Consider the following 15,684-nt stretch of genomic DNA (forward strand, 5'->3'; position numbering starts at 1 on the left):
CACCTACCACGCCTCCATGCATTTAATTCTAAACCTAACCCTCTCATCCATATTCCATCACACCCCAAAATTCCGAATTAATTAGTCCAAAGTCGGGTTTTATGCCATTTTTTGAATGCATTTGTAAAGAGAAATATTTGATTTTTTTTAATAGAAAATTGACTTCAATCATTTATCGGAGAAAAATTATATCGGTAACCGGAGACATATAGAAAAATTTTCATATCACAAGCTAACTATTGCATTTGAAGTTCCACCAATATATAAATTCTTTTGTAATTGATATGGCAGTAACTATTGCTGTAACTCTCTACGGACAAACCGTCTAATAGACAATACTATATCTAAAACAGATGCAAGAATATAATTTTATTATTTTTAAAGTTAGTTTTAATCATAGTCTCTGAATATCACAATTTTAGATATATAAAATCTCATAATAAATGTTAACTTATTCAAAATAAATGCTGCGTTAAGCTAATTATGTTTCAATCTAATATTATTAAAGAAAATTTATTTATTTTTGTAAAATTTATTTTCTCTATACTCCTTTATATAAATTTATAATCCTCACGATATTTATTTATTTATTTATTTGGTTCTAAAGCAAACAAGGGTTGCATCATTTCATAGACCATATTATTTCCACACGTCAAACCTCACATTTTACACATTGAAACTTGGTCGCCATGTGTTGGGAGTACCCCACTCTCAAGATCGGCGAAATTTCTCCACCCTCTGCACAATCCTTATCTCCAATCACAAAAAATAAAAAATTAAAAAAAGGATATAATAAAGAAACAAACACAGAAAGAGGTCACGCAGAGTATATACATACAGCTATATATATATATAGCTATAGTCTCTCGCTCTGTTTACATACGTTTTTACCTTTTTTGCTAATCATAATCTCTTCATTCACACACAAATTGCCTTGCAAAACTCGACGTCGTTGCGTCGTCCCCTGAGAGAGAAACATTAAAAAAAAAAAACAAAAGCTGAGTGAGTCTGTGACAAATGCAGGTGATCGTGCGGTCGAGTGATGCCTTCTCGGTTTAAGGGAGTTTGGAGACGAGGAGGTTGTTTTGGGTGTCTCCGGTATGGGTGGTTTGAGTCCGACGATGATGGCGACAAAGGCGGCCGGTTGTGGCGGCGGCGCTAATGGCGGGGGTGCAAGTGGTAACTGCTGCGACATGAGCGTGAGGTGCTGGTGCAGATGGCACTGTAAGGACCACCAGCACGGTGGTCACCACCGCCTCCTCTCCTCTGGGTTCCTTTTCTTCTTGGGGTGCTTCGTGCTGTTGGGATCGATTGGCATGCTCTACGCCTGGCTGGCCTTTACGCCCACCTTCCGTACCACCCTGGCTGGTTCTCGACCCTCCTCCTCGTTGCTTGGGTGCCAGGAGGACAATGAGGGGTCCTGGTCGGTTGGTGTTTTCTACGGGGATTCTCCCTTCTCTCTCAAACCTATCGAGGCGGTGCGTTTCATTCATTCCCTGCTTCTCTTTCCTTTTTTTTCATTAGAAAAATACGCACCAAAAAGGGTTGATTTTTCTTAATTTTATTAGATGTTAATAGGGTTTTTCTTTTGTTACTGGTATTGGGTGTTTTTGTGATATAAGCAATTGTGGGTCTGTCTTGTATTTTGAAATCGTCCTTCACTCTGGAATCGGGAAATTGGGTGCAGATGAACGTGTGGAAAGATGGGAGTGCGGCCTGGCCGGTGGCTAACCCTGTACTAACATGTGCTTCGGTTTCTGATGCTGGCTTCCCTAGCAACTTTGTTGCTGACCCTTTTCTTTATATTAAGGTGGTAATTCTTTCCCTTATTTTGGATTTTCCCCTTTTGAGTTTCATTTTCTTCACTCCGTTGAGGTTTTCTCTATTTGTTGCGTTATTGTAAGTAATTGGGAGCTTTGTTGTAACATGCGTTGTAACGAAGTTGGCTAATTAATGCTTGTTTAGTGCTTGAAGAATAGAAACAAAGGAATTGAATAGTTCTACCTGTACACACGCCGCGTTAAAAATGAATATATCATTGTATTTCACCATTCTTTTCATACGAGTTTCTTGTTTGTAAGGTTCAAAAATTTGAACTTGCTTTTGTTTAAGGATTTTTATCTCGATTTCTAGCTACTTTGTTTTACAATTTGGGTCAGGGACTCGGGAGGTATTATCCGAGGTAGATTTGTTAGTGCAGCTATTGGAAAGGTTAAATGTTCCGTTTTTCTCTGAGAGTTTGAAAGTTTGGTGAAATTAACAAGGCTTTGAAAGTTTGGTGAAATACACAAGGCTTTGTTACCAAGAGCATATCAACAGTAGGCTTCATGGTCTGTGTTAATTATTAAAAAAAACGTACGTTCTGTGTTTATGATCAAACTTTATCTCTTAGGACCAATGGTTGCAATTCAATTGGCATCTTTTTTGGCTTCTGTGGATTGAAAGTTGACTTGGTTTCAAGTGTGAGAATTTGGGAGTCGTATTTTTTTGTCCTTAAGCGTACCCAAAACTAGCTAAAAAAGACGAAAACAATGCTTCAGAGGGGGAAGTAAAATACCGTTGTGCACAATTTTGCCAGGGAAGGCCTTCTACTTCGAAATCAGTAACTGTGAATGTAAAAGCCCTCTACTGAAAAATGAAGATATAAATTCAATTGGCTATTTTTTGTATGAACTTAGTGTTCTTTTCATGATTTAATTTAATATATCTATGCTATACAACTCATATGCCTCTGATTTTGTGCGTGCGCGTGGTTTTTAATGCTTTTATCTATTTTCCTGAAAAAAGTTGATGAATCTGTTGTTAATTTCTGCCATTTTATGCTCATCTTCCAAGTTTGGTCACGTTGCCTTTACTCACTCAGTGATTTTTGCATTAAAATAACATAGAAAACATTTCAAGGTTTTGTTGTCTACTGTCATATAAAAGATAAGAGTCAACTGTTGCTTTGTCTGAGAGACGGAAACATATAATATCAGATCGATTTGCCTTGTTACCTTTTTTTGGCTTTCTGGAATTAAGCAGAAGTATTAAAAATAGTTCTGATGCTCCGCTGTTTATGTAGCTTTGGAGAGGTGACTAGTTTCCCTCATGTGGCTTCAGATAGGAGACTGAATTCATAGAGAAAGGTGATAACTGTCATTGATGTGATGAATGTTAGGATGGTTAGGTAACAATCTTAGGGTTTCAACACATTGGTGTAGCCTATTGACAGAAATACAAAAAAACAGGGATTTTTTTTTTTATAAGTAATGTATGAGATTTAGGAGAATGAGGAGGCCATCAAGTGAGTTGACATAATATATATTGTGGAGATGTTGCCTTTGAAGGCAAATTTGCAGGGTTCATGAAGGAGGAATGTATCGGTGTTATTCTAGTTTCCCCTACTTCGGCCTAGATAGGTCTTATCTCTTGTATATCATCTTGTGTATTGGGGTTTTGCCTATCTCTATTTATATAATATCGATTACTTATAAAAAAAAAGGAATGTATCGGTGTTATTCCCTAAGAATCGTAGTTAATTGGTTTTGAAAGTCCATCCTTTTTTAATAACCCAGGAAACCCAGGATAGTATTATTTACGAGGGTCTCTTGGCCTGTTTTTGTTTTGAGTATATATTAGATTTCTTCATTGTTACCTTGTTTGGGAAATCAGTTTAATTTTCAATTGTTCTGGAATCACATATCAGGGCGATACACTTTACCTCTTCTATGAAACCAAGAATTCCATCACTTTGCAAGGAGACATTGGAGTCGCTAAAAGTACTGATAAGGGAGCAAGTTGGCAACAAGTGGGCATTGCCTTGGATGAGGACTGGCATCTCTCTTATCCATATGTCTTCAACTACCTTGGCCAAGTAAGACTTTGAATCTCTATTTTGTCTGCACATATAGACACATTACATAGGTAAACATCCTTAGAGCACCTTATAACATAATTTGTGCGAGCTATAAAATGGTCTAATTGATAATGTTCTACCAGTTGCATCAACATATCAAAAGAGGAATGATACACAAACATTTTTTACAACTCTTTTTGGAACTATGTTTAAATGGAGGACGGATATGTTAATTCTGAAATTCAAGGAAAAAAACTTGTTCAAACAGTGAAATTGTCAAATGTCTCCTATTAAAAGAAAATTGTCAAGGAATCATGTAGAAGCTAGAAACATTCCATTACCAGAATATTTAAGTGAAAGCTTTGTGCATTGATTGCGTTGCTTCATTTTTCTTATTGTTTCTCACAGATTTATATGATGCCTGAGAGTAGCGAGAAAGGAGAACTTCGTCTTTACCGTGCACTCAACTTTCCGTTGCAATGGACACTGGAAAAGGTCATCATGAAGAAGCCCCTTGTCGATTCCTTCATTATTGACTATAATGGAAAGCATTGGCTTTTTGGTTCGGATCACAGTGGTTTTGGTGCCAGCAAGAATGGACAGCTGGAGATCTGGTATAGCAACTCACCATTTGGTCCTTGGAAACCACACAAGAAGAATCCTGTATATAATGCTGACAAGAGCTTGGGGGCTCGGAATGGAGGGAGACCATTTGTCTACAATGGAAGCCTTTATCGCATTGGCCAAGACTGTGGTGAAACATATGGGAGACGAGTGCGCATCTTCAATGTAGAAGTTCTTACAGTTGATGAATTTAAAGAAGTTGAAGTCCCCTTCGGCTTAACGGAGCCTAATAAAGGTCGTAACTCTTGGAATGGTCGTCGCTATCATCAACTTGATGTGCAGCGATTAAGTTCTGGTGAATGGGTTGGGGTTATGGATGGGGACCGTGTACCTTCAGGAGATCCATTCTGGCGGTTTATTCTTGGTTGTGCTTCAGTTGCAGTTGTTGCTGTACTTGTCATACTGCTTGGCGTGCTACTTGGAGCTGTGAAGTGTATTATTCCCCTGAACTGGTGCGTTCACAACTTGGGAAAGAGAAGCTATGCTTTCTTGGCATGGGAAAGGTCAAATCTGCTTTCTTCCAAACTGAGACGGTTTTGCAGCCGCTTGAACAGAGCACCTTCATTTCTCCGAGGACGGATAAGACCTAATACATGTGTTGGAAGACTAGTTATCGCTATAATTGTTGTTATAGGCATTGCATTAATGTGTACAGGGGTTAAGTATATCTATGGTGGCAACGGTGCTGAGGAAGCTTACCTGTGGAAAGGCCACTATTCACAGTTCACGTTATTAACAATGACATATGATGCTAGGATCTGGAATTTGAAAATGTATGTGAAGCATTACTCAAGGTGCTCTTCGGTGCGAGAAATTGTTGTGGTGTGGAATAAGGGAGTACCTCCCAAACTGAGTGATCTGGACTCAGCGGTGCCAGTCAGGATCAGAATAGAGAAAGAGAACTCACTGAATAATCGATTCAAAATGGATCCTTTGATAAAGACTCGTGCTGTTCTGGAGCTTGATGACGACATTATGATGACGTGTGATGATATTGAGCGGGGTTTTAAGGTTTGGCGTCAGCACCCAGATCGTATTGTGGGGTTCTACCCACGGCTCATAGATGGAAGCCCATTGAAGTACAGGGGTGAGAAATATGCCCGAAGACGTAAAGGGTATAACATGATTCTTACAGGGGCAGCTTTCATAGACAGTCAAGTAGCTTTTGAGAGGTATTGGGGGGAGGCAGCCAAGCGAGGGAGGGAATTGGTCGACAAGTACTTCAACTGCGAGGATGTTCTACTAAATTTCTTGTATGCAAATGCAAGCTCTTCTAGGACTGTAGAATATGTAAGACCAGCATGGGCAATAGACACATCGAAGTTATCTGGTGCAGCGATTAGCCGAAACACGAAAGTGCATTACCAGTACAGAAGCAACTGCCTCTTGAAATTTTCAGAGATGTATGGAAGTTTGGCTGGCCGCAAGCTGGAATTCGACATGCGGAAGGATGGCTGGGATACTTAGCGACACCAAAAAATGTTAACAGCAGAACTCCGTCTCTTCCATCCTGTTCTTTCTTCCTTATTTTGGTATCATTTTTGGTTATTTACTGTTCATTTATTTCCCCTGTGTGAATTGTTTTCGGGGAACTTTAGGTATAAACATCTTTTGCAAAATGTATATTGGTTTTGTCATAGTTTTTGTTTTCACTTTGTTTTCTTGTCGAGAATTATAAAGTATGGGTTATCTTCACTCTCTCCATTGGAGTCCGAATCATCTTGTGCTTGATGAGGAATGATTTCTTTAGGGTGCTATTTTTGAAGTGACTTGCTACTCTTTCATCTTAGGACAATGCTAGGGGACGTCCCCTGCATTGTATTGACAAATGCAAATGTAGTTTTTTATTTTTTTTCAATCATTTTTTATACATATTTAAATATTCTTTAAAAAAAACTTATTAATAGTCAATTCTTTAAAAAAAAAATCTATTTATCATTTATTTTTTTATTATTTTATGATGTGACATTAAATAATAAATTTATAAATAATATATAATAAATAGTCTCTAATTATTTAATATCATATTATAAGTTGATAAAAATTAAGATGACGAGTAACACGAGTATCAGTTTCCTGCACAAATTACACCCTAATTTTTCATTCTAGTCCACGTGCATCTTCATGAGAGAGAGAGAGGTGTTAATGTTATCTATTTCCAAAAGAAGATGATATAATTATTTTCGCAACTTTATTTTAAATAAATAATATCTTTATAAAATAACTGATAAAAAATATCATTTTATAAAATTCGGATCAATTTATAAAACATGGTTGATAAAAAAAATTGTATATTATCATTTCCAGATTTTATTATACAACTGCAGAACTTGAGAGTTCTTGATTATGGTGCCAACGTGGATGTGTTGGACCACAAGAACAAGAGGATTAACCTTGCGGCCACTTCTCAGTTTCGGTCCCAAGCACAAACGTACACCGACCTCTGTCTTCTTGTCTCAGCGTGGACCACTGGAAAATACACCTCTCAGAAAAGTTTACAAACTAACATACAAAATAACATAAATTATTGAAAAACTATTTATCATTTCTCAGTTGTTATTCAATTATTTGATACCCCACATTTATTATCTAATAATTTAAAACCTTTTAATATATGGTAATTTAACAGGACAATGAATATATTTTTTGGATAAAAAATAAAAGAAAAGAAAATTTCTATTTATCATCCCCATATCACATATTATACATAATTTTTTTATTTTTTATTTGTTTCTCTCACTAAATGTAAGTATGTATTGATGATGAGTAGAAAAAATAGATTAGTTCAAGAAAAATAAAATAAAAAAGAATTAAAAAAAATAAAAAGTAAAAAATAAAAAAAAGTGTAGGTATGTGATGTGTAAAGATGATGACATTGATGAGTAGTAATTTTTTTTTATCTTAAAAAAAACGTCGTCGAAAGTCATCCATTGTAATTTGTAACGTACTTCCGAAAATAAAGCATTGAAAATGTATTTGTTCGAACTCGATCAGTACATCTGTTGTCTGAGACTCTGAGCACTTGGATGGACAGTTTGACCACCTTGATTTTTAAACTTTTCCAAACTCTGGGTTCACGTTGAACTGCCAAGTCTCACCTTCAAAAAGCAAAAGTGACTTCAAATGGTCTCCCAGATTCTTAAAAAAGAGATATCTTTAGCAGATTTGTTTTTTTCCTCGGCTATCTTTATAAGATCTATTTCACATTGATCCTAAAATAACAAAATCCAGATGCAAGTTTCATGTAAAAAATATTTTCTTATAAGATTATTTTGATTGCATAATTTGATTTTTATGTAAATAATATAATTTGTGTATTTGAGATATTGATATTTGATAGTATTTGTCTTTAACCAACTTAAAAAAAAACTTGGATCTTGGATATGGCGAATTCTGCTCCTTATCAAAACAATAGCTTTGTCAAATCATACATACTGATTATGGAGAAAATAATTCACAAGAATTTTATTTACAGACTAACTTTCATGGAGACATTATATACACGTATATACGTGTATATGTATTCTCTTATCTTAACATGGTATCCATATCCAATCATGGAGCATCAGCATCAGCGATTGAGCATCACCCCTAACCTCCTTCGCCCTTTTTTAGTGTAGAGAGAGAGAGAGAGAGAGAGAGAGATGATCTCCATCATTCAATCCCATGTGCCATTCTCTTCTTTTCAATCCCCATACCTTCCTCTCCTCCATCAAAAACGATACTGATCCTCTCTCTCTCTCTCTCTCATTATCCAATATACTTTCTAGGGTTTTGAAAATTGAAAAACCAGAGCCAAAGCTAAAGCTGATCACCTTCACCTACACAACACATAGATACCCATAATATATAAACCCTCAATAAGGGCACTACTTACCACCTTTCCTTTTTCTTTTTCAGAGAATAATATCAAGCAGAGAGAGAGAGAAAGACAGTCTCTCTGTTCTAATTGTTCTCTGCTCTCCTGCCATTTTGTTTTCTAGGAGATAAGTGGTGGTGGGTGTAGAGAGATGATATGTAGAGAATTTTAGAGAGAGAGAGAGAGAGAGAGGGACATGTTGGCAATGGAGAAGGATTTTGATTTCAAGTTGAAAATTCAGGGGAATTCTTCCAATGGTGGGAATGTGCAGAGATCCAAGAGCTTTGCTTTTAGGGCACCCCAGGAGAGTTTTACAATTCAGGATTTTGAACTAGGCAAGATCTACGGCGTCGGCTCCTATTCCAAGGTTTATATTTTCTTTTTTCTAAATGTTCATCTTGGCAAATTATGGCTTTTTTGTTTGTTTAATTTGTTCATTTGCTTTTTTTCGTTTTCGTACAATCTGGGTTGTGTCGGTTTGTTGTTGTTGTTGTTATTATTATTATATTTTGATTATTATGTTTTGATGGTTGAGTGGTATTGGGTACTGAATGTTGTACATTTATATAAGCCATTTTTGGGAGTATTTATAAATGGGAAGTAGTTCTCTGATGATGATCAATTGGGCATTGCGCAATAAAATTATGAGGGTTTGTTGGCATTTCTATAGCGGTTTTCATTCATATGTTAAAAAATGTGATTTTTAATTATGATAAACCCAGGTGGGTAGAGCACAATAGGGCAGTTGGATTCACCAGTAAGATTGTTTGATAATTGGGCCCTGAAATGGGATGTGACGGAACATGGGACTTGATATCGGAGCCTCCTCCTTAGGTTGCTGAGAACTCAGGCAAAGATTGCATTTTCCCTTGTTCCGTTGGTCCTTGCATTGGTGCTTTGCTGTTTTCGGAAAATGAAAAATGCGGCTCTTCCAAGTAGTATGGTTGTGTTCAGCTTTATAGCGTGCTGGAACTTTTACTTCTTAGCCACAAAAGAAAAAAAAAAGAGCAATTATTGAGTTGAGGAGATCATGTGGGTTCTTGAGACAACACGGCCTATTAAATTGTTATGGTTTTCATTTGATTGAAAGGCTAAGCTTGAACCAAATATTAGGCTTTCTGTTTCTGTGCTTTAAATATATCACCCATATAATTTCAGTTAATTTCCGCTGCTACATAGGTTTTACCTGTTTTTTGCTGCCATATTTTTGCTACATAGGTTTTACTTATTTCATGCAAGCCTCCTCTTAGCAACATTTGCATATGTGGGCACATAGTATTGATTTCTTATTATTGGTCTTCTCTGAACATCAAATAAATGGTGCTAACAGGTTGTTAGGGCAAAGAAGAAGGATACAGGAACTGTATATGCACTGAAGATCATGGACAAAAAATTCATTACCAAAGAAAATAAAACATCTTATGTGAAGTTGGAACGCATTGTGCTTGATCAATTGGATCATCCTGGCATAGTGAGACTATTTTTTACATTTCAAGATACTTTTTCACTATGTAGGTACTCTACTCTTAGTGTAATTTATTCATAATATCTGATCTTTTGTACCAGTATTCTGTAGGCACTCTTTTGTTCCTTGTCTTGTTTTTCTGGTTTTGCTTTATTTGGGATATTATTTTATATCAATTTCTTTTATTATGTTGTGTAGATATGGCACTCGAATCCTGTGAAGGTGGAGAGCTTTTTGATCAAATAACCAGGGTAAGCTTATGATGAAGTAATAGCATTCATACGCAGGAATTATCAAATTCGAATTACCCTGAAAATGCCTTCAAACGCCCTTTATTTCTTTGTGACCATATGCCCTGTACTAGAGACAATGGAGCTGCTGAGCTGCTTTCCAGTCATCCTACTCTTCCCTTTTAACTTGCCTCTGTTCCAGGATGTTAAAGCTATCTGCATTACATTTAACACAGTGCAGCCCAAAATCTTTTTTTTTTTTTTTTCCTGACTATTTGCTTTGTCAAAATATCTTGAATTCCATTCTTTTCTTATGTTTCCAGTAAGTGGTATTGCCTTTTAGCTTGTCATTCCCCAATATTCACTTTCAGTTACTTTTATCTGCAGAAAGGTCGCTTGTCAGAGGATGAAACTTGCTTCTATGCAGCTGAAGTTGTCGATGCACTTGAGTACATTCATAGTCTGGGCTTGATACATCGTGATATCAAGGTATTTTTTTAACTCGAAATATTCTATCAGTGGATGAATAACTCTAAAAGCTTCTCAAATTGCAGCCCGAGAACTTGCTGCTTACTGCAGAAGGACATGTTAAAATTGCTGATTTTGGGAGTGTAAAGCCTATGCAGGAGAGCCGAATTACAGTTCCTCCAAATGCTGCATCAGGTTAGATTAATTATTATCAAGTGGAAGCTGTTTAATACTAGTTTTGAGTGATGAATTAAAAAATTTCAGTTAATGCCTTGCCCAGATGATAAGGCCTGTACTTTTGTGGGGACAGCTGCATATGTTCCTCCGGAAGTTCTCAATTCTTCTCCTGCAACGATTGGGTGAGTGACTCTTTTCTTTATTAAGCAGGCATGCCAAGTTAGACTGCATCAATACTTGACTTTCATACTTCATTCTTTTTCTTTTCTATTTTTTTTTTTTAAACTTGTAATACCTCTGTAGGATAACTTCCTTTGCTTTCTTTGAAAATATCAAAACAGAAATGACCTCTGGGCCCTTGGCTGCACCTTGTACCAAATGCTTTCAGGAACTTCTCCTTTCAAAGATGCAAGTGAATGGCTAATTTTCCAAAGAATTATAGCCAGAGATATTAGATTTCCAGATTACTTTTCAGAAGAGGCAAGAGACATCATTGAACGGTTATTGGTAAGCTACAACCTCAACTGTGGTTAGCTTGAGTGCTTGTGTAAACGTGCTGATGTTATATATGGAATTCCTAGAGTTTTGCTCAAAGAGTGTTTTTTTTTTCCCTTTCTATTGATGAATTTTTCGTTTTGCTATTAGGAAAGTTAATTAAAGCATTGACATAGTAAACGCAAATTAGAATTACACCGAAGTTATTATGGTGGGTTTTCAGCTATAATGTTTATGATATGACTCTGTTGTCGGGCAACCTCATGTTGGCATTGGTTTGAAGGTACATGGTTTGGTCTATTCTGTTTGAGGAAGAGAAACCAAAATCCTTCTTCCATTATTGTCGTAGGGCTTCTTGTTGGAAGAAAAAATTGAAAAAGGCAACTACTGTTTTCAGTTGAAGACATTGAAGGTGGGTCTTGGGAACAATGTACCTTCTTCCATTTTTGCTTGTCTTCCCTCCTTTTTCTACTGCTACTTCCATGCCTACTACAAAAAGCAATGGCCACCACTGCCACCTTTGGGTGTCTCATTAATTTACTTTTTCGATTACTTGAGCTGTTAAACATTCACCATTTTGGTCTGTTGTTTTCCGGAGTTATTCCTCATTCCTGCTCTACTGAGCCTAGGTATAGCATCTTAAAATAACTGGTCGACTACGAGTATTGGCATCATCGCTCCCTTGAGAGTCCTTCTTGTTTACTTTGTTCGATTACAGGATTTCAAAATATTGACCTTCATTTTCCCCCTGAACTCCCACATATTCTTGCATTGCCAACAGTTATGCCTTGAAAAGAATAACACGAAATGACTGTCTTTTGAGATTGACTTCGTAGAGAACTTATGTAATCCAAGACTGTGTAGCCTTTTTGTGCACTATTGGTTCTTAGCATGTTTGACAATGCATCCAATAAACTTTCTTACCCAGAACTGTGAGGCCATTTGCATTATCCTCCCCCCTCCACTAGCTTTAAATCTAAACAGTCAACTTCTAAATTATGTGATTAGTTTAATGTTCCTGCTCTATAAAAATCTGAAATTTCATCATATTTAATCTTAATTTCGATATTCTTATCATGTGATGGCTAAAAGAAATAAAGAAAAGGGATGAAAGGAAAATGGGCATGTAATCACGCAATAATGTGATGAACTCTTAAACTTTAAGATTAACGGGAATATTGGGAAAATTTGACAATAGGAGGGAATTGCAATTAACCTCACAATTTAGGGTGTTTATAGTTGAAGATAAATATTACCACTGTACTCATGGTTTAGGGCATCAAAGTGTCATTTATCCACCATTTTGTTTTTTCTGGAAAGTGGAAGGCCCTTCCTTCTGCTTGGTGATATGTTCTACTGACTGAATTTCGTCCTTCTGATATTGGTGACCCATTGGCAGATAATCATGAAATGTCCATCTAATTCCAGAAATTTAGATCATTGTTTGTATGAGCATACTATTTGATAGTTTTCCAAAATCAGGAGAATACTTTTTTATTCATCAATAAATGATCTTTCAAGTCTTATAATTTAATTTATCCCTCATGCAGGAACAACAAGGACATGCATGTCATGACAAAATATCTACTTTTAAGATGTGATAATTTATTTTTTAGATGCAATCTCAATTATGTATGATCATATTGCAATGTGAAGTGTTTAAATTCCCTAAAACAGCCGCAACCATGTTTCAGGATTTAGATCCCACCAGGAGACCAGGTGCTGGACCAGATGGTTATGCAGTACTCAAGACTCACCCATTTTTCAAGGGAATTGACTGGAAGAATTTAAGAGGGAAAACCCCTCCAAAACTTGCACCAGAACCAGGGGTATGCCTTGTGTCATGCATGAAACTGTTTTGAAGAAATCTCACTCTTCCCAAGCATCACTTTCTTGGTTAAAAATAATTCTTGGAAACCTTAGGTTCAATCAAGTGAGGGTGATGATGCTCAAGATTCATCATGGAACCCTTCACACATTGGGGACGGTTCAGCGGGAAAAGCTGATGGTAATTGTGGTGCTGCATCATCATCCGAAGGGCCTGTCCATATAACTAGGCTTGCTTCGATTGACTCATTTGATTCAAAATGGTATTTGCTCAACGTCTTTTGCTTCATGCTTGGCATCAAGCTGTCAAATCATGTTTTACCGTTACACAAAACCCTGTGATTCTCTGACTTGAAATTCGATCTGATGTGAGTTCTAAGTTTTTAGAGACTGTAAATGTTATGTTGCGCTTGTTGACTTGGAGTCCCAACTTTTAGTGTGCACGAGATGGTGGTTGGACCTGAGCTTAAGTACACCATCCACTCCAATGGAATTGGTTTTGAGGAATGCCTTGCAGTATTTATGCACTTTGCGGATGGGTTTTCAGAATTGCATGGTTTTCTAATAATGCATATGCTTTTCTGGAAGGAATTTGAAAGGAAGATTCTCTTGAAATTTCATAAGGGACTTGGCCTCTTTCCTTTAGATTTTGTTGTACTTTCTCAATTCCAAACAAGGTTTTAAATGTGTGGCATTGGTGGTTTGAGGAATGCCTTGCAGTATATTTGTGCACTTTGCGGATGGATTTTCGGAGTTGCTTGGTTTTCTAATAATGTGTATGCTTTTCTGTAAGGAATTTAAAAGGAAGATTCTCTTGAAATTTCATAAGGGACTTGGCCTCTTTCCTTTAGATTCTGTTATACTTTCTCAATTCCAAACAGAGTTTTAAATGTGTGGCATTAGTGGTTTTTGCTTGGCCACTCTCAGATGTTTTTGTGTTTTGTTTTGGTTGTTTGTATGCATGCATGCTGGGTCACTTGCAGTGGGCATATCTAATTTCTATGCTGACCATGTTAACAGGCAACAGTTCCTGGATCCTGGGGAATCTGTTCTTATGATCTCATTGGTGAAGAAATTACAGAAATTAACCAGCAAGAAGGTGCAGCTTATCCTCACCAACAAGCCGAAATTGATTTATGTGGACCCTTCAAAACTGATTGTGAAGGGAAACATAATTTGGTCAGACAACCCCAATGACCTCAGCGTCCAAGTCATAAGTCCTTCACATTTCAAGATTTGCACAGTATGCATCCTTGTTCACTGCTTTAACATCATCAACTGCATATTTCCTGTTCACTAATTTCTTATAATTTTTATTTCTTGATTTGGCTGGCACAATAAAACATTGCTATGCTTGGCAGCAAAATTTGAGAAAAAAAAATTACAGATACGTTTAAGACTGCTGTTTTTTGCCCCTTTCTCTGATTCAAACTTATGTAATGGTTCAGCCAAAAAAGGTGATGTCATTGGAGGATGCGAAACAAAGAGCGTGGCAATGGAAAAAGGCGATTGAGGGACTTCAAAATCGGTAAAATTTGTTCGCGGCTTTGACAGCACATTCTTTGGATGTTATGATAGTGTAGGGCAACATGGAGATTCTAAAAAAATTGATAACTCCCTGAGAATTATTTATTCAACAAAGGAAATTTGAGTTGCACATTCGGATGTTCCAAGGTGGAAAGCTGCCCCCCTCAATTTGCTCTCACCTCTCACACTGCTTAAATTATATTTTGTGATGAGGTTGTTTCACGTATTCTGTGGTGTAATCTGTACAATGTGGAGTTTTAACCGTTGGGTTGGTTTGTAGGGGTGGGCTCATCAGTGTACTACTGTATTTGATGAAAAATTCATTGATGAAAATTCTTTTTGTGGGAATCATTAGATTCATTACTGTATAACAGCAATTTTGAGATATTTCCATTTTGTTTCTTGGCATTATGCTTGTGAATTAGCCCTCCCATAATGAAAGCAGAAAGGGTTCTTGGAACTTGGATAGACTGAACTTTGCTGATTTCTTTTTCCTACTGATCTGTCATCCTCCATTGCTTGAAAACTTTCAAACAGCTTACAACTAAAGGAGACTGGCATGGGAACTGCATTCATAATATGAAGAGATACATTCTTTGGAACCTTGATCATGGAGATGGAGGGCGGGGGGCTACCCAAAGCTGACTTCAATGGTCATCATGTAACATCTCTTTGGGAGGAAATCCTAGGACAGCCAGAAGAGCTGAGTGATGGGTGGATTTTGCTGGGTTGCTTATCAGATTTTTTTTTTTTTTTAATTATGTCGTGAAACCTCTCCACGGCTTTTTGGACCCACCCCTGCAAGCAACAGTTGCTTATCAGATTTTTAGTCCTTTCAATCTTTCAGGAAGTTATTTTTCAATGTGTCAAAAAAGATTTATTGCATAAGAAAAAATATATTTAAAAATGTTAAATCAAGAAATAATTAGAAGGCCCACATAAACAATTTTAAATCATGAAATTGAAGAAACTAGAATCCTGGTTTAGTATCATCAACTCAGATTTTAAATGAATATAATAGTACTCCTTATTAAAAAAAAAAATTCCCATTTTTAAGTGACTTCTTATTTAATTGAAAGTTCAATTTTTAACATAAAAATCATGAAAATCACACAAGGTTTCCAAACGAACTTATTAAAAAAATCATTTGGACTTGCGTTTGGGGCCCTCTCCG

The 15,684-nt window shown here is 36.6% G+C and overlaps 2 protein-coding genes across 2 annotated transcripts; both read left to right on the forward strand.

The window, feature by feature from the left end:
- Positions 1–869: 869 nt before the first annotated feature.
- LOC109015621 (glucosamine inositolphosphorylceramide transferase 1) lies at positions 870–6,164 on the forward strand. Its single transcript, XM_018998090.2, has 4 exons — positions 870–1,478; positions 1,688–1,810; positions 3,689–3,856; positions 4,247–6,164. Exons 1-4 carry the CDS (start codon positions 1,101–1,103, stop codon positions 5,927–5,929), a joined length of 2,352 nt encoding a protein of 783 aa, XP_018853635.1. The 5' UTR covers positions 870–1,100; the 3' UTR covers positions 5,930–6,164.
- Positions 6,165–8,003: 1,839 nt separating this feature from the next.
- LOC109015605 (3-phosphoinositide-dependent protein kinase 1) lies at positions 8,004–15,331 on the forward strand. The gene is made up of 11 exons (XM_018998075.2): positions 8,004–8,688; positions 9,652–9,832; positions 9,985–10,037; positions 10,404–10,505; positions 10,571–10,679; positions 10,765–10,843; positions 11,003–11,168; positions 12,851–12,985; positions 13,080–13,246; positions 14,004–14,226; positions 14,432–15,331. Exons 1-11 carry the CDS (start codon positions 8,518–8,520, stop codon positions 14,513–14,515), a joined length of 1,470 nt encoding a protein of 489 aa, XP_018853620.1. The 5' UTR covers positions 8,004–8,517; the 3' UTR covers positions 14,516–15,331.
- The last annotated feature ends 353 nt before the right edge of the window (positions 15,332–15,684 follow it).

This window comes from Juglans regia, chromosome 14 (assembly GCF_001411555.2).
Source record: "Juglans regia cultivar Chandler chromosome 14, Walnut 2.0, whole genome shotgun sequence".
Taxonomy (NCBI): Eukaryota; Viridiplantae; Streptophyta; class Magnoliopsida; order Fagales; family Juglandaceae; genus Juglans; species Juglans regia.